Here is a 19,004-nt window from a genome sequence, read left to right as displayed (position 1 = left end):
TTCCTGCATTGTCTTGAATTACTCAATGTGAACTGCTGGAAGGAGCGTCTAGACGCATACATTGAGACTCTTGCGTCCAGCTCTTTTCTAAAGCTGTGTCCGCGTTCAGAAGAGTCCACATATCTGTTATCTCTATTTCTGTTATTTTGTTGTAATTGTTAGAATTAGTTACTGTTGTAACCATTTTCTGTTAGTTAGTTAGGGTCCGTCTGTATATATAGGGCCTTGTAACTAGTTGAAGAGAGATGAGACTAACTTTGTATTCATTGTATCTGATTAAATAAGAGAAAACTCCCTATTTTCTCTTAGCTGTGTTTGCTCTTCTTATTTCCTACTCTTCTTCTTCCTTATGTGTTAAATCTGCACACTATGTTTCTTAACTTTTAGATGCTAAATCCGTAACAGTACGTAAATTTTGTTGACATTTTTTCATAATTAATTTTTTATTTTAAAATTTTTATAATCTAAATAATAAAAATTTCAATTTGACTCTTAAAATAAGGTCCTGACTTTCGTTCAGCTCGACTGTGCTCGGTCACACCACTGTCCTACCTATACAAATACAGTACAGACAAAAGCTTACTAATATATATGTATATTAATAACGTTCCTTACAATATGACGCATTTTCAATACATCGCTCAACGTCATCTGAAGTAAAATTGAATGATAACAGCTGTCTCACTCAGATTCAATAAATGTGGCTTGAAGTCTTCCTCAGTCATCATCCTGTACATTTGGACACGATAAAAACGGACACATTGTGTAAGGTGGCACTATGGCAGCTATTGTTTATTTTCTCCTGATAAAAAGGTCAGGTTCTGAACTGTATCCATTGTAATTTCTAGCATTTTCCATGTTCTGTATTTGCGAGTTGTTCTCTAAGCAACATATATAATTGATTTGCTATTTGTTGGAACACACTATTCACTTTTAGTGTCTTTCTTTACTTTTTGATACTAACTGTTGTTAAAGTCATCTAAAATGCTTTCTTTTTCTTTTCTCTGTAAGCCATTTGGGAAAGTGATTGTTGTTTTCAGACTGGTTGGCAACCAAATTTCTTTCAAATATGTTGGTAGAGTGAGGGTGTGAAAAAATGAAAATGTTGCAGAGAGGAAACTCTGCTGTATGATCTGAAGTTTTATAGTTAGAAATTTAAACTAACCTTAAAGCATTTTTACAACATATTTTTCTTTCTATTCATGCGTTTTATAACATAGCCATGTCCATATTATTCTTCTCAAAATAGCCTAAGAAATTGGCTTACTGTGAAGAGATTGAGAAACGGGTATGTTGGTTTAAAATTCTGGTTTCAATTGAGACTTAAAAGAGTGAAAATGCAGGTTTTTTCAAGACTTTTTATTTGCAGGTTTCTCTGTCTAAGGTTGAATCCTGCCGTGATTAGATCAGGCTAAAAAGACTTATAGTCTGTTTGATTCTACATCTTGGATGTGATTTTAAGAAACTAATAATTGTAGTTTTTTCATGTCAAACATGATTTCTTCTTTCTTAAATGGGTTTCCAAACATGCTATTACCTTTAATTCAAATTTAAAAATTAGGGAAATTCGTTTTACATTCTCTTTTTTCTCACTGGACCACTGTATTTTTTACATTCCAAAAATTAGTTTCCAGTATGTATAATACAATTCAGAAAACTAAATAAGCAGGTGGTGTGAAGAGAAAGAAGTGTGCAAACACAATCACTTTAAAATTTAAAATTCAATACTTATATTTCATTGGATGGTTTCGTGTTAGCCGGACTCATTTTACAAATAGGTTTTTAATTGAATCTTTAATTGAAGAAAGGAAGGTACTGTTGTTCATGAATTTCACAGGTGTACAATAACGATGGCATAGTTTGATTTTGGTCTTTATATACTGAAGTTATGTGTTTGTTGAATTAGAGGAAGTTGAAGTTGGGTTGCTGCAACAATGGAACCTGCTACTAATAACAATCCTTCTCCTTCTGCTCATGCTTCATTACATGAAACCAAATATATTGAGAGGGTGAAACATGCCCTGATCGACTTTGGAGTCCCAGAAGAGCTAAGGTTGTCTGATCGTAGCATCTACAAGGTTCCTTGCTATCTCCGAAAGGTGAAGGAAGATGCCTACACTCCTCAGTGCATCTCAATAGGTCCAATTCACTTCAAAAAAGAAGAACTCAAGCCAATGCAAGAGCATAAGCTAAGATACTACCAATTCTTCGGGAGACGTGTTGGTGTCTCAGACGAACAAATGGAGGCATACAAACACTACCTTGAGACCGAAGAAAAGCAGATTCGACAATGCTATGCAGAGAAATTCCTTGACATAACCAAAGATACATTCGTGGACATGATGCTGCTGGACGCCGTATTCATCATGGAACTTATGTTGAGAAACTGCGAGTTCAAATCACACAAAGCCAAGCATGAGCAAAACCACAAGCGAACCGAATCCTTTAGAATTAAAAACAACAATGATCTGATCATGACACACTCATGGCTTAGCAGGAACATCGCTGGGGACTTGATCCTTATAGAGAACCAAATACCCTTTTTTGTGCTGCAGAAACTCTATGATGATGTTGTCCCTCGTGAAAGCAAGAAGGATGAACACACTGCGGGGTTTGTTAAGCTTGCTACTGAGTACTTTGCTTTCTATGACACCCAAATGTCTTCTTCTGGTGAAACCAAGAAACACTGTTCCTGTTACATACTCCACTGTCTGAAGGAACCTTGTAAGTCAAAAGGAAAAGATAGGAGTGAGATTTCGAAACGTCCTCTAGGAAGCAATTCTGAAGAGAATCCAGAAGGACCAAAACATTTCACTGATCTGATAAGGTGGCAATTTTACCTTCCCACCGAGTGTGAAGCCGGTCATGCTCATCAGGTTCTAAGAACTGCAACAAAGTTACAAGGCTCAGGGATAAGCTTTGAGAAAGGTGATGTGAACAAGCGGTTACTGGAAATAGCCTTCAAGAAGACCCCAATTCTGAGTTCATTTCTTTGCTTTGGTTGCTTTCCATTGTCGAAGCTCTTCAAAGCGCGTTTGAGGATTCCCCAATTGAAGGTAGACCACACAACTGAACGTGTGTTCAAGAACCTCATTGCTTTTGAGCAGTTTCACTATCCAGACAAGCCTTACTTTTGCAACTATGTTTCTTTCATTGACTCTCTGATACACACTCAGCTTGATGTGGAGTTGCTGGTTGAGAAGGAAGTGATTGTGCATGAACTTGGGAGTGATAAGGAAGTGGCAACTCTTGTTAATGGTTTATGCAAACATGTTGTCACAAACTCAACTTGTTACCATCACATTATAAATAAGCTCAACGACCATTACATGAACGATTGGAACCACACTATTGCGGCTTTAAGGTTGGTGTACTTCAGAGATCTTTGGAGGGCAAGTGGCACTGTGGTGGGTATTGCTGTGCTGGTTTTTGCTGTCTTCCAATTCCTCCGTGTTTGTCGTTATCTCTTCTAGAATGAACAAAAATGTAACTCAGTTTGGATTATTATTGCAAATAACAGCTACAACCATGGAGTGCTTATTTTCTTCTTGTTTCTAGGGGTTTGATTTGTTGTTGTTTAGATTTCAGATTAGGAGTTCTGATTCTGTTTTTATATAAATTTAAAATATTTAAAATTATGTTGTATACCTACAAACAATGGATGTATCAGTTATGTTTTGTGCTCTTTATATATACAGTTGTTTCAATAAAATATTAGATACTTTTCTGCACCTTATTTTTCTTCCTCTCATAAACCCAAAAACATCATATATGGCTTCCATGCTTCATCATATTACTCTTAATATTAATACTATAAACCTATGTTAGTTGTTGTGTCAGAAAATATCTTCTAGTGATGCATAACCAGGTTTTATCAATTCTTTCTAGTAATTATATTGAATATGTTATATGTCAAGTGAAAAATAACTAGTTGGAATTATGAATGCGCGCATAGTCTCAAATCATGCATTAATTTTTCCTATCGTACATGTATGCATGGATTAATGAATAAACAGTGTGTCAATAGAGAATGTAATCTCATCAATGCAATCAATTAATCCTGAATTTTTATGATACTAAAATTGTGAGTGGGTTGTGAAGTCATTGTTCGGCTTGGAATATTGAATGAATTAAATGATATGCAGTGGTAATTAGATGTCTAGCTTTATAAGGTTTCCTTGTGCAGGTGAAGGAAATTTAGCTTATGTAAATGGTACAAATTTTGGTTGAATTGGGTGTTAACAATTGGGAGGATTTGCTTAGTTGCATTGTGCTGAATGTTCTAAATTTTTTTTTTTTATGTTAATTGGTTCTGATTAACACGTTTTGAAAATCTTCGTGACTTCTTTTGTTGCAATTTATGGTGTGGGTTGGGTTCCGTGATTTTTGGTTGCTGTAATGGTGGTTCCATGCTTGTTTCTTCACTTTCCTATTTTTTTTTATATCTTTACGCATACTGCCCAAATGTTAAATGAGGAAGACAGGAATACGTTGGCAAAAAATTATTAAATATCATGTGCAACTCATCTGACATGTTTGTTAGCATTCCAAACACTATTTACAATTAAGGAGCATTTGGTAGCCGAAATTTTTTTATATACATGATAATCATTAATGCAATCCTACCCCAATATCATTAATGCAATCCTATCCTAGGATTCTCATAAGTTTTAGGGTAGATTTTAAACTTATAGACTAAGTATGAGTTCACTTATCTTTGTACATACGAGATTAGAGTTTCATTATCTTTGAGTCTTGTATTTAGGGCTTCTAGGGAGCAAGGTTATTTAGGGCTTCTAGGGAGCAAGGTTATTAGAGAACAAGTGTTTGATGTTATTAAAGATGAAAATTTTTGTATTTGAAAATAACACACTAAATGAAGGTATGTTGAATACTAAACAGACAAAAAACAACCTAAAATGATTTACATTTTGGTCTATTTTTTTTAACTTGTTGACTCGATAGTAAACTTGAGAGTCTATCAAGTTTACTTAGAGTTTATAAAGTCTACCGAGAGTCTACTAAAAAAAAAAGAGTTTACTCAAGAGTCAATTCACAGAGGGTGAGTGAACTCGTAAACTCGAGAGTTTGATAACCATGGTAGGAAATGTGCCCTAGTAATATAGGATTTTTCAGTCTTGTATTTTAGGACACTTAGACTAGTTTTTGTATTGGAGATAGTTTTGTAATTTCGCATGCATTAAGTGCGCTATTTGATGTGTGTGATGGGAGATAAATTTAATTAAATTGAGATAAGCTTAATCCAATTAAATTTCGGACCAGCCTAAGGGGGAGGTGAACATTTACTTCTTACACCTCATTGTCATATCATATAGTCACACTTTGTACATGTCCTTCATGTTTTACATGTCTCATGACACCTAAGCATACTTAGTGGAAAACCTTAGATTTGATATTAGATTAGTGGGTTGAACCATAGCTGAAATTCATTAATCATAATTATTGAAATTTTGGCTCTAAATTTGACTCCACAAATTCAAATTCAAGTAAAATTTGAATAGAAATTCAAATTTTCTTAAAATTTTGTGACACTTAGGTTATAAATAGAAATCTTGTGTGTGTAATTTTTCAACTTTGATGATTTGAGAAATTAGACTTCAAAGTTCAAACCTCATTCTCCCTCTTCTCTCTTTCAAAATTTCGTTCCACTTTCTCCCTTTCCCTCTACTCATCTTTTCCTATCTCTCCAAACTCTTATCCATGGCTTCCTATGGTGGTGAGTTTGTCCTTGACTTATCTTCTTCTTGAAGTAACGTCTCCAATTATCATTCCTCCTTCTCCATTCTGTTGCCATTGATCTTCAAAAAGCAAAGGACTCCATTGATGAAGAAGATTAAAGGCCTACAAGCTTTACATGAGTCACATTAATCATGATTTCTAAAAAACTCAACGACTAGGAATCATATGTTTGAGAATGTGTAAAATACATTTGATTAGTCTTAATATATTTTTTGGAAAATAAATATGCTCACGTTTGGTTACATTGTAACTTTCGTGAGTATATAAGATTTTTTTACAAATATATCATTCATTATAAAAAACTTCCTACTAATTGAATCATTTCCTCAACAACTTTGATGTTTGTGTGTGTGATATATATAAGAGAACAAGTTTAAAACTTTGACTAGTCAAAATCTAGATTAGGGACTAAAAACATAAATCCAAAAAAATTATAAACTAAAAAATAATAAACCTTTTTCTTTTATATTGGTGCATAAATCATTGTCAACAACACCTAATTGGTCTTTAATCAATTGAAGCACACGGGTCCATTTGGTTTAAAAGAATGAAAGATATGTGAAAGTGAACAGGGATGAAAAAAATTAAATATTTGAATTAAAGTAAAATTTAAAGGTGTGAGACCTGTAATAATTTTTGAAACTTTCATCTCAAATGCATGTAAGTATAATTTAATCAAGCACTATCTAAAGATTCTTTGAGAAAATTAAATTTGGGTCTTAAGTGGGCAATCCAATTCGAACCCCATGTGATTCAATGCCAAAAAATAATGTGTCTTATAATAGCATATTTCATAAAATATGTCAATCATAGGTGTTGTTTTGAGGTGTGTCTGCCTAGGTCTCATGGTTAAAGGGGTCCCAAAAAAAATTATGCAACTTTAATGTGAAAAGAAAAAGAAAAAAAAAACCTTTCTTTTGGTAGCAAATTTCATCTTATTGACTTTTCTAAAACTCATTTAATTTATTAACTTCAACTTATCAACATTATTAAGCATATAGTTCGCTTTGTTGGGAGAGGCAAAATATATTCATGTGATCTATTTGCCTCGAAAGGTATTATCAATGGAAGAATACTTTTGGCAATTAAAAAAAAATAGGGATAATTGTGGGTTGGATTGATTCGATTTTAAGAGATATTTTGATTATAACTAATCAATGTTAGCCAATGTGAAATTATTCAATTTTCTTTAAAAGAAATTGATAATTGAAACTGAACCAACTTGGTTACACTTGTGTTGGTTCAAATCGGATCAATATTGGATCACTTAATAAAATAAAATAAAAATTAAAAATAACAAAAATGAAATATGATAGAGAAAAAAATAGAAAAACATAATAAAATGAAAAAAAACTAATGGATAATGTTATAAGTGGGAATTATAAAATTTTACAACATAAAAATTGTAGAATTATAAAATTATACAACATAAAAATTAAAAGTTTTCTAAAATAATGAGTTTGGATTGATTTGGATTGGTTTAAATTTTTTAATGTTGAAATTCAATACTCAAATCAATATCACCAGCCAATTTCATAATTTTAAAAACCAAATGGAATGGATGATTCAAACCAATCCAATTTTTTTCTTCTTTAATTTGAATTGGATTGATTGGGTCAATGAGTTGGGTTGGACTCACGCCCACCAATAATAAATTTTAATTTTTACCAAAAATTATAAAATACTAAATAAATCACACATAAAAAATTACTACATGCTACATGGATGGAAAGACAACATGTTTATTTTTTATTTAAAATAAATTTTAAACAACCATTAAAGAATAGCATTATAATAATAAGCTAAAAATATAATTAGGAAAAAACACATGCGGATACGAACAAAAAGCATAGCAAGTCTAATAGTCTAATGAAATAAAAAGCACATGCGAAAGAAAAACATTGCACATGGTCTTCTTTTAAAAAAATTCTTGTAAATTAATATAAGGATAAATTTCTCCACAAATACTTATAATAGAAAATAAAATTTTTAAACTTTTTTATAAACTAAAATCAATCTATATTCACCTTAGCTTTTGGAGAAATAAAATGAAAAAAACTTCTATGAAAAAGTTTGGCATAAGCGAGAACTAACTTTGTTTTTTTACCTTGTTCTTTTCTTCTCCTGTAAACACTTATAAAAAGATTTGTCCAAACATAGTTTTAATCACTGCACTAAAATATAGTAACGTGGCTGCAAACCCAACAATTTTTTTACTGCACAACAATTAAGGGTAATTAAGGTTATTGTGTTTTATTATCAAAACATTATTGGTGGTATTTAATTCTAGATAATCAGCATGACCCTATTTTATATATATTAAATGGAGGAAAAGAAAATATTATTTACACCAATTCATATCTATTGACTACATAAAGCAATCCTTACATTCTCGTATGTGACCCAGTGTAAATCGCTTATATATTATTGTGTGAATAGTCTATATTATTGTTCACAATAATTAAGGTTAGAACCTTAACATTAATGTGGTATGCAATAAAAGAACCTTACGTCAAACAGGATAGGGGTTAAAAGAATTATAATAATAATAATGCTATAAGAACGTTCAATTACCGCATGCATGAGCTAAATAAGCTATTTGGAAAAAATACATGAATCGTTTCACATTCAATCTTTAAATCTTTGTTTGGTAGTTATTCTGCCAAGTAAATGTAGAAATGTTCCATATGAAATTTGGATTCTAGAGTTAGAATTTCGTCATCCTTGATCTTCATATATAGTATCTGGTTTAGAATAACAATCCGACATTTTAATTAGGTAACTTCTTTCATTTTTCGCTTCCTTTTCTGTTTCATATCTTGGTGTTGAAATACATAAAATTCTTCACTCCTAAGTTAATCAAAGACATAAATTTAGAAAATGTGCATTATAGTAGTTAATATTTTACAAAGACAAATAATTAATAAAGAAATTTTACTACTAAAGAATATTCGAGACACATAAAGTTTAATAAAACTCAACCTATATCCCATGATAAAGATGATATAAGACTGACAAGATATATAAAAGATTACTTGTCCATATAGAGTTGTGTTGACAACACTAGTGTACATATGAGCATTACCATATATAAAGATATCTACCTTTTATCATTGAAATATTTGCTTTCTGGACATGAGGGAAGCCGATATGACCAATTCTTAGAATGTCATATTCTACCTATAACAAATTAAGAAATACATGTTACTAACTTCCTCACTATGTAATATATAGAAACCAAAATCAAACTAGGTCATGATTGTGTGCACATGTGAAATTCATCCACAACACTTTATATCTATATATCTGAAATAATCTTTAAAAAAACGAATTACCCATTTTGATAATTTTTTTAAAATCTATTCATTTTGATAATTTATTGAAAAAATGATATCATTTTGATAATAAAAAAATAAACCTCCAGACTTATTTTGAAAAAATCGGCAAAAGGTCCATAAACTCTAGTTTTCCTCAACTTTAAACCTCATTTTCTAGATCAAAAAATGATACTCATATATATTTGTTTTCTCTTCCATCTCATTTCCACCTCATTCTTTTCTCTCCATCTATCTCTATCTCTCTCTTTTTTAATTTATCACTCTACCTATTATATTTATTACTTTTTCTCTCTATCTTCCATCCCAATTCACTCCAAAATGGAATAGACGAATATCAAGACTCTTTAAAGTCTGAACTGGAACAAGTTTGTTTGTTTAATTCACTATAATAACTCATGATGTGCATGGAGTAGCCTCATCATATCATGCTATGCATATATCTGGTTTTGCGACTTCTTCAAAGGAAGCCAATTTGTTAGGCCTTTTCACAATAATACTGACTTGGTTATATTATAAAAACATATGAATAGCAACAAAAATATGTGCTGTGAAAAAAAATTATTAAAAAAGAAACAGTTCAGTTTAATTATTAGTAATAATGATATCTAAATGTCTTATTAATATCTCTCTTTTTTTATTTCTCTTTTTATTATATTATATCATCCATTATTATATTTATGTTGTTTCTCTTTTAACTCTTTCTCATTTGGAATATCCAAATATATTTTTTCTTCTTCTGCTACGAATCATAACCCGATTTAATTTGCTTTACTCTCTGCAACAGTTTCAGCTTTTCACAACTTCACTCTACAAAGTATAAACATATATCTGAAAGGAAATGGTTGCCAACCATTCCGAAAACAAATATCAGTTCCCCAAATGGCCTAGAACGTACCACTTGCATTTATAGAACATAATTACTAGCTAGCTAAGAAAAACAATATGAAAAAGAAAGCATTTTAGAAGACTTCAACCCCAGTTGGCATATATCAAACCAAAGAAAGCTAGACACGAGGAGTGAGTAGTATGTCCCATCAAATACCTAATAAATTATGTAGCTTAGAGAACTTGCAAATATAGGAACAAGCAATAAATTGAATTACTATGATTTATAGCACCAAAATAGATAAATAAATATAAAAGGAAAATAAGATGTGAATGAACCTGTTCGTCGGGAGATAATGGAGTGTTTCAGGATTATCTTTAATATCTGCCACCTTACTCAATTTCTCTGCTTCTATGATGGAACTTATCAAACTACATTATCTCTCGTAGTAAATGCTTTAAAGACTCATCAAATTGTTAATGTCTTGTTTCAATAAATAAAAAATGTTAATTGTATCTAAAGGAGGTAGTTCAGTTGGCCATCCAGGCTAAATTTATTAAAAAAAAGACTTTTAAATATATTTTTGGAGAAATAAGAGTCTTAAATATAACTAAATCCTGAATTCAAGTGATTATGATTGTCGTTAGTAAAAAAAATCCTAATTGTTACATCAGTTGGTGGAAAGAAACTTTTGCAGCTGATTATGTCCTTGATTGATCGAGTTGATCATGATTCTTGTAATTATTTTTTTTTAGCACTTGGTGTACAATTTAATATTATTTGTTATTGCTGATAAAAAAAAATTAAAAAAAATCACATTTGGAGGGTGATAAAGTCAATGTTAAAAAATAATTCATTCTTTAAGAATTAGGCATCTACTCTCTGCTGGATTATGCCTGCATCGTTCACGAAGATCATCAGCCAGAGCAAGCAGCTCCATCATGGTGCATTGGTGCTGCATGCAATCGGTATCAGAGGATAAAAACAGAAATTCATTGCATGCGTCAGAGAGACAAAGAGAGGGATATATAATACAACTGAATAGGGTTTCACTTTTGAGTTTTGAGATAGAAACAAATGAAACTTTTTTTTTTTGTTGTTGAGCTTTAATCTTAACCTTTGCCTAAATCCAAGGGTCACAGTTACAGCTGGAGAGAGCCGAAGAGAGAGTGGTGCTGGAGAGGATACAAAAAGCCCATTACAATTCCTAGCATAATTCAGTAATTCACAAGTATACCCACAATTGGGAAAAATTCATTGTTTTCCACTACACCCCAAGATAAGGCTTACACATATCAATGATGCTAGTAGGCTTATACTGTCCATATCTCAACATATATCTCTAGAAATACAGAATATTTTTGTTAGTTTGTCTATCAATCCGATTATATAGTATTCATAATTAAGCTTACCCTATTGAAAAATATTAATAAATAAATAACTTTTAATTCTCAAATTATTTATAATCAAATGAATATAAAGAGAAGGTTACCAAATTCATGAAAATTTAATTATTTGTCGTCTTAAATAAGAAGACCAAAACTAATTAAAAATGACCAAAATTACAATTTACTTAACAAGTATGACTTCCTTCCTCGTGTTTGATATATATTTCAAATTTAATATTTAATGATAAATAAAATTAAAATCTCGTAAAAAAATAATAAAATTAAAAGCCGAAATCGTGCTCTACGCGAAAAGTGGCATGTTCAGAGTATGGAGTAGCAGTGCTAATAATACAATAACACAGTAACAGACTAATAGTGTGGTCCAGTGGCTCTTCACGCATTCCAATGGTTTTGACATTTCAAGTTTTGGAGTAACAGTAATAATAGACTGACTAATAGTGTTCAGTGTTCACACTTCACAGCATGGAGTATGTTCTAACTTTTTCAAGTTTCAACCAACAAAGCAGACAATATTCACATGCTCAATCATTCAACTAATTAGAACTTTTCAATGAAAATTCATGGCTTCCATTTTATCTGTTATATGATAGTTAAAATATATATCTGAAATTTGATTTGATCTAATGATCAAGATTCATGATTTACATGAAAACAGAGCTTCCCCTGTATACCATAGCAAAATCCCATAATTTTACTCATGAATGGCTTGACCACTTGCTGTAACTACATAGTAAATGTATTTATGATTGTAATTCTGTTAGTTGATTTGTTAATGTAATCATTAAGTTTCCAAAAATGTATTTATGATAGTAATCATTGGGAAATACTCAAGTCCCACATCGACTGCCTCAATCCTTGGAGTGCAGCTTATATACCTGTTGAACAACTTCACATAATGTCAATTGGTTTTAAGATTAAATCTAATATAGTATTAAAGCCATATTTTTGCCTCAATCCTTGAAGAAGCATTTGTGAAAACATAAGTAACTAATTTTTCTATATAACATGATTTTTTTTATCAGCAAGATTTGAAAACAAATATCCAGGAATTTAGTTACATGAACATTGATAGATATAGTTTAACTTCTACAAGAAGGCATTTATTTTGTGCAAATTTCTATTTTCATTAAGGTAGGCTTAGTGAGATTCAGACAATTGATACAAGATTCTAAGTTCAAACTTTATTAGTGTCATTGAAAGAAAAAAAAAAAATTGTTGTCGATGATAAAGTTTAGATATTTAATTGGATTATTTGTGAGAAAAAGAAACTAATCTCATAATTGAGACACATTTCATTGCTATTGTTAAAAAAAAAAAAACAACTTTCAAACTAAGTGATTAGCATGTGCCAGGCAAAATTCTAAGATCATTAGTGTCAATAATTTGGACGAAACACACCAATAATCCTTAGAAAGTTAACAACAGCAAATAAGAAAACAGCAATTCCTACAATAGTTGAACTGAATCTCCAAGGGTCACGGAAGTACACAGATATCAGCATACCCATGTAGTGTTTCCAACAGCAGTTGTAGTGTTCATTGAGTTCCTTTGTGGTTTTGCCATAAAAATTTGAAGTCACCAAAACATGCTTGCAAAGGCCATTTATCATAGTTGCCAATTCAGTGTGGCTTCAAGTCTCTGAAGAAGCATTTGTGAGAAGAAAACATCTCTTCCTTCTAAGAAAGAAACTTTTAGTTTCACTATTTGACCTGATTCTGAATTTTAGGCGAAAACATAAGTAGCTAATTTTTTTATATAACATGATTTTTTTATTCGCAAGATTTGAAAACAAATATCCAGGAATTTAGTTACATGAACATTGATAGATATAGTTTAACTTCTACAAGGAGGCATTTATTTTGTGCAAATTTCTATTTTCATTAAGGTAGGCTTAGTGAGATTCAGACAATTGATACAAGATTCTAAGTTCAAACTTTATTAGTGTCATTGAAAGAAAAAAAAAACTGTTGTAGATGATAAAGTTTAGACATTTAATTGGATTATTTGTGAGAAAAAGAAACTAATCTCATAATTGAGACACATTTCATTGCTATTGTTAAAAAAAAAATAACTTTCAAACTAAGTGATTAGTAAACTTGATAAGTGTTTATATAGCTGAGTAGGTCACTCCCTTATGAACCGGTTCTTAAGGGGATCTTTCGAATGCCTTTGCTGCACTATAAATCTAATAGTAATTTATGCAACCAAAAATGTAATGTTATGTTTAAAATTGGTTTCTTCAGGCTTCGACACATTGGCCAAATTCATAGTTTTAGAGCCTAAACCAGAGTACCTGGCTTTCAAGTCTCTGAAGAAGCATTTGTGAGAAGAAAATATCTCTTCCTTCTAAGAAAGAAACTTCTAGTTTCACTATTTGACCTGATTCTGAATTTTAGGCGAAAACATAAGTAGCTAATTTTTCTATATAACATGATTTTTTTTATCAGCAAGATTTGAAAACAAATATCCAGGAATTTAGTTACATGAACATTGATAGATATAGTTTAACTTCTACAAGGAGGCATTTATTTTGTGCAAATTTCTATTTTCATTAAGGTAGGCTTAGTGAGATTCAGACAATTGATACAAGATTCTAAGTTCAAACTTTATTAGTGTCATTGAAAGAAAAAAAAAACTGTTGTAGATGATCAAGTTTAGGCATTTAATTGGATTATTTGTGAGAAAAAGAAACTAATCTCATAATTGAGACACATTTCATTGCTATTGTTAAAAAAAAAACAACTTTCAAACTAAGTGATTAGCATGTGCCAGGAAAAATTCTAAGATCATTAGTGTCAATAATTTGGACGAAACACACCAATAATCCTTAGAAAGTTAACAACAGCAAATAAGAAAACAGCAATTCCTACAATAGTTGAACTGAATCTCCAAGGGTCATGGAAGTACACAGATATCAGCATACCCATGTAGTGTTTCCAACAGCAGTTGTAGTGTTCATTGAGTTCCTTTGTGGTTTTGCCATAATAATTTGAAGTCACCAAAACATGCTTGCAAAGGCCATTTATCATAGTTGCCAATTCAGTGTGGCTTCAAGTCTCTGAAGAAGCATTTGTGAGAAGAAAATATCTCTTCCTTCTAAGAAAGAAACTTTTAGTTTCACTATTTGACCTGATTCTGAATTTTAGGCGAAAACATAAGTAGCTAATTTTTCTATATAACATGATTTTTTTATCAGCAAGATTTGAAAACAAATATCCAGGAATTTAGTTACATGAACATTGATAGATATAGTTTAACTTCTACAAGGAGGCATTTATTTTGTGCAAATTTCTATTTTCATTAAGGTAGGCTTAGTGAGATTCAGACAATTGATACAAAATTCTAAGTTCAAACTTTATTAGTGTCATTGAAAGAAAAAAAAAAACTGTTGTAGATGATCAAGTTTAGATATTTAATTGGACTATTTGTGAGAAAAAGAAACTAATCTCATAATTGAGACACATTTCATTGCTATTGTTAAAAAAAAAAAAAATAACTTTCAAACTAAGTGATTAGCATGTGCCAGGCAAAATTCTAAGATCATTAGTGTCAATAATTTGGACGAAACACACCAATAATCCTTAGAAAGTTAACAACAGCAAATAAGAAAACAGCAATTCCTACAATAGTTGAACTGAATCTCCAAGGGTCACGGAAGTACACAGATATCAGCATACCCATGTAGTGTTTCCAACAGCAGTTGTAGTGTTCATTGAGTTCCTTTGTGGTTTTGCCATAATAATTTGAAGTCACCAAAACATGCTTGCAAAGGCCATTTATCATAGTTGCCAATTCAGTGTGGCTTCCAAGTTCATGGTCAATGATTTCTGTGTCAACCAGCAGCTCCACATCCTCTTGAGTGTGAATCAAAGAATCAATTAGAGTCACATAGTTGCATATGAAAGGTTGGTCGGAATAGTGACACTGCTCCAAGGCAATGAGGTTCCTTAGAACACATTCTGTGACTTGGTCTACTTTCAAATGGGGTATCTGCAAACGAGCTTTGAACCATTTGGAGAATGGTAAGCAACCAAAACATAAGAACCAGCTGAGGATTGGAGTTTTCTCAAACTTTATGTCCAAATAGCTCCTACCTTGAACTTTCTCAAAGCTAACACCAGCCTCATTCAACTTTGTTGCAGTTCTAAGAACACATTCCACTTGACAAGGGGTGAAATGTTGTGATGGATTCACACTCACATTATTCACCCCCTCAACCTGGATTTTTGTAGGCAAGAAGGTGTATCTGATCAAATCAGTGAAGTGTTTGCAAGATTTACACTTCTTGATCATCTCCACTTCAAAACTTGGCTTGTGTGAAAAATAATAGTCTTCAAAGTAGTTAAAGGCAAGCTCAACAAATTTAACACTGTTTTCTTTTGTGCCATTGTCTCCAAGGATGACCCTTGTGTGCAATTCCTCCAACACAAACATGGGAATCTGATTTTCAAGTAGTAACAAATCACGTTGAGCCAACTTGCACACCCATGATGTGGTGAACATGTGATCATTCTTCTGTTCAGATTTGTTTGCTTTTCTCAAAAACAGCTCCATTATGAAGACAGAGTCTAAGAGGATCAAGTCAACAAACTTTTCCTCCTTGTGAAGTTCTGGCTTGGAATAACAATTACCTATCTTTTCTATGTTCTCTTCAAGGAAGGCTTTGTATTGTGACAAAGCTAAACCTTGCTTGTGAGATAGACGTTTCCAAAAAGCATGAAAATACCTTTGTTTCTGCTTCTCTTGCTTTAGTTCTGGCTTGTCACTGTGAAGAGGGCCTATTGAGATGAACTGTGGTGTATAAGCTTCCACATTCAATTTCAGGAGATGATGAGGAACCTTGTAAATGCAACATTGATCATGCACCTCAGGCTCCATTTGTTCAGGAATGTTAATTATGTGCTGGATCTGAGGTTTGTTTTCAGGTGAAGGAGTATAACTAGTAGCAGAAGTCATTGAAATTTGAAACACAACTTTCTCTTCCCTGAGAGTAAGAGAAAAAAAAAAATACATAAATCACTTGCAATAATACATTGAAACAGAACTAATAGCTACACTTTCAAGGTTTTAAATTGTAGTCACAATTAAAATAAAATTGCAGATAAATATGATCAATGCAGCTACAATTGCTATTACTTCGTGGTTGCAAAAACCTCCAAAACCTTTAACTGTTTTTTAAAACCTTGGCTGAGAAAAGATGGAAAACTATAAATTTTTTGAAGAAAAATTGCAATCACAAAATGCTTAATATTGTTCAAAATTGCAGGTAAATGTGATTGATGCAGCTACAAAGGCTATTACTTCGTGGTTGCAAAAACCTTCAAAACCTTTTATAGACTGTTTTTTTTTAAACCTTGGCTCTTTTCACCTTTCACAATGATCTGCATAGCACTTACATTTGAGAAAAGATGGGAAACTATAAACTTTGTGAAGAAAAATAATTAACAAGAAATTTGAACTTGACAATACAAAGACTTACACACGCAACACCAACACCAAATGAAAGATTTGTTTCACATGATAGAAGGAATCAAAACAAGGATGCCAACACAAAAGCCTTTTTCCATTGACAAATGAGACCAAGAGTTAAAAAAACACAAGCTTTGGTGGTTTTGGTAAAGTGGAATAGAAAGTAAGTGTTTCACTGAAATGGTTACAAAACTTTTTAAGGGTGTAAAGGAGTACCACCTACCGACCTCTTCCTTATGTTGCTACCTTGGTATGTGAGTTATTGTGAATTGTGATGCTCTATTTGTCTGTTTGTGCTTTTGCATGTGAATTTGTTTTCTGCAGGGTAAGAATTCTTACTTGTCGTCACTAATGGGAATATTTTATTAGAATTTCGAATAATTCAGATTGATACTTAATTATAATATTTAATTTTTTTATCGATAAATATTAATATATAATTTTGTTTGAGATGTCAGTTGTCAGAATTCGATCCTATCTCCAGTTAGGTCAACCTTAATTATAATGTTTTTTTTTTCACAAACTTGATTATAATATTTTATTTGATTATCATCATTAGATAAAAAAAATTAATTCATTTTCACACACACAAAAAATAGTTCAAATTATGTATTTAGTTACAAATCATGCTTCGTATTTATTCACCAAAAGAAAAATCATGCCCGTATTTAAATATTTTCATTTATCACAATAATCAAGAATCTTGTATTTAGGTTGCAAACATGGGATTGAATTTTTAAATTAAATCAAATTCATTCTAATTTTATTGGTGAAAAATAGGATTCTAATTTGGGTTAATTATAGAGAATATTATTTTTTAAGGTTGAAATCTTTGTGAATGGATATATGTCTATATTTCTTATAGAATTGTTTTCGAAGGAAAGTATCTATATTGAAAAAGGAGAAAATATTATATCTAGTGAATAAGAAACCATAGATATTAGATTATCTTCTCAACTATCTTATAGGCATGTGGTCTTTCCCACTTGCTATCTTGTTTTACTTTGTTGTATTTTATTTTCTCACTTGCATTTACATTTGTCGACCAATTTAAAAACTTAAGTTCATTTTGTTCATTAATATTCATTAAAAAAACATATTGTTATATTTATTTTTTCTTTGTCTTTTTTTGTTTAATTTTTACACATTAGTATAAAAAAAGTTCTTTCTAATGAATTAGAGAAAACTTGAAAGACTTGATTGAGTGAGACAAGGCAGAATATGATAGATCATATTTAAATCTCCCAATTATTTTCTTAGAGTGAAGTAATGTAAATACAATTATTTTCAAGAATTAAAAGTATTTATAAAACATCTTTGAACGAGAATAACAGTCTAGTAAATATGAATATAATCAAATTCGCGAAACAAATTTCTTCTAAGAATTGAAATTAATTGATTTGTATATCTTTTATTTCCCATTATATTTGTACATTTCTTTTACTCTCAGGACCTACAAATCACAAATATTAAAAATTAAAGATATAATATAACTTTAAATAAGTATTGGACTGCATAAGAGCTGCAAAAATCATTTTGTTAAATCAGCAAATGATGGACTGCATAAGAGCTGCAAAATTTCAGAATAATGAAGCAGGAGAATGTTAAGGAGCTGCAATTATTTTTTTAAATCAGCAAATACTTGTATATCTAGATATAAAAATATAAATAGAATGGCACCAGAGGTACCATTGTTTACAGAAAACATAATTTAAGAGCCCACACTTGACTTACAGGTTAATAGATATTAATATCTCAACTGATATAAATATATGTTAACCCCCATGGTAAGGTAAGGAGCTGCAATCATATCTTATCATCTTTACATAACATTCATGCTTAGTTTGTAAGTCCGCAAATGAATCTAGTTGTTCATTCTTTTGCAAGAGAAATAAGATATTTTTGCTTGTCAACAAATTTTTTTATCATGATTTTTCTTGTATTGAATCTTTTCTAATGAGTGATATAATATAATTTTATTCCCCTCAGACCAAAAAACTTTATACATTATATATTTTGTTAACTGTAAGTTTATACATTTTTTTTGCTCATTTACTAAAGGTTTCTGATAATATATTCATTCATTGATACGCATTTTTAATATCAATAAGACAGTAATGAATACAGATTGTTTTAATAATAATAATAATATGTTATGTGATTTACATAAAATTTTTAACGAAATTTGCATGCAAAAAGATG

At 31.0% G+C, this 19,004-nt stretch overlaps 2 protein-coding genes across 7 annotated transcripts; one reads left to right on the top strand and one right to left on the bottom strand.

Moving 5' to 3' along the window:
* The first annotated feature begins 661 nt into the window (after positions 1-661).
* Positions 662-3,731, top strand: LOC114406539 (UPF0481 protein At3g47200-like). 2 transcript variants are annotated; one of them, XM_028369272.1, is made up of 2 exons: positions 662-813; positions 1,907-3,731. In XM_028369272.1, exon 2 carries the CDS (start codon positions 1,935-1,937, stop codon positions 3,471-3,473), a length of 1,539 nt encoding a protein of 512 aa, XP_028225073.1. In that variant the 5' UTR covers positions 662-813; positions 1,907-1,934; the 3' UTR covers positions 3,474-3,731. The 2 variants fall into 2 exon arrangements, with proteins under 2 accessions (XP_028225073.1, XP_028225074.1); XM_028369273.1 differs by having other exon boundaries at positions 1,838-3,731.
* A 10,294-nt stretch (positions 3,732-14,025) lies between these two features.
* LOC114406538 (putative UPF0481 protein At3g02645) lies at positions 14,026-17,008 on the bottom strand. Of its 5 annotated transcripts, XM_028369268.1 has the most exons (3): positions 16,730-16,789; positions 15,087-16,317; positions 14,026-14,332 (listed from the first exon to the last, which is right to left on the bottom strand). In XM_028369268.1, coding segments are annotated over exons 1-3 (1,437 nt in total). In that variant the 5' UTR covers positions 16,732-16,789; the 3' UTR covers positions 14,026-14,128. The 5 variants fall into 5 exon arrangements, with proteins under 5 accessions (XP_028225069.1, XP_028225070.1, XP_028225072.1 ...); XM_028369269.1 differs by lacking the exons at positions 14,026-14,332; positions 16,730-16,789 and adding an exon at positions 16,813-17,008 and having other exon boundaries at positions 14,846-16,317; XM_028369271.1 differs by lacking the exon at positions 14,026-14,332 and having other exon boundaries at positions 14,846-16,317; positions 16,702-16,806.
* Between the last annotated feature and the right edge of the window lie 1,996 nt (positions 17,009-19,004).

The sequence above is a fragment of the Glycine soja genome, chromosome 3 (genome assembly GCF_004193775.1).
Source record: "Glycine soja cultivar W05 chromosome 3, ASM419377v2, whole genome shotgun sequence".
NCBI lineage: Eukaryota > Viridiplantae > Streptophyta > Magnoliopsida > Fabales > Fabaceae > Glycine > Glycine soja.
This window is presented reverse-complemented; position numbering and strand designations above follow the sequence as displayed.

What these genes read in the sequence shown, in the direction of transcription:
- LOC114406539 (XM_028369272.1), top strand. Translation starts at nt 1,935, where the DNA reads ATGGAACCTGCTACTAATAACAATCCTTCTCCTTCTGCTCATGCTTCA.
- LOC114406538 (XM_028369268.1), bottom strand. An exon ending in GCCTTTGCAAGCATGTTTTG is followed by an intron (nt 14,333 to 15,086) that starts GTGACTTCAAAT and finishes AAGCATGTTTTG; the next exon opens with GTGACTTCAAATTATTATGG.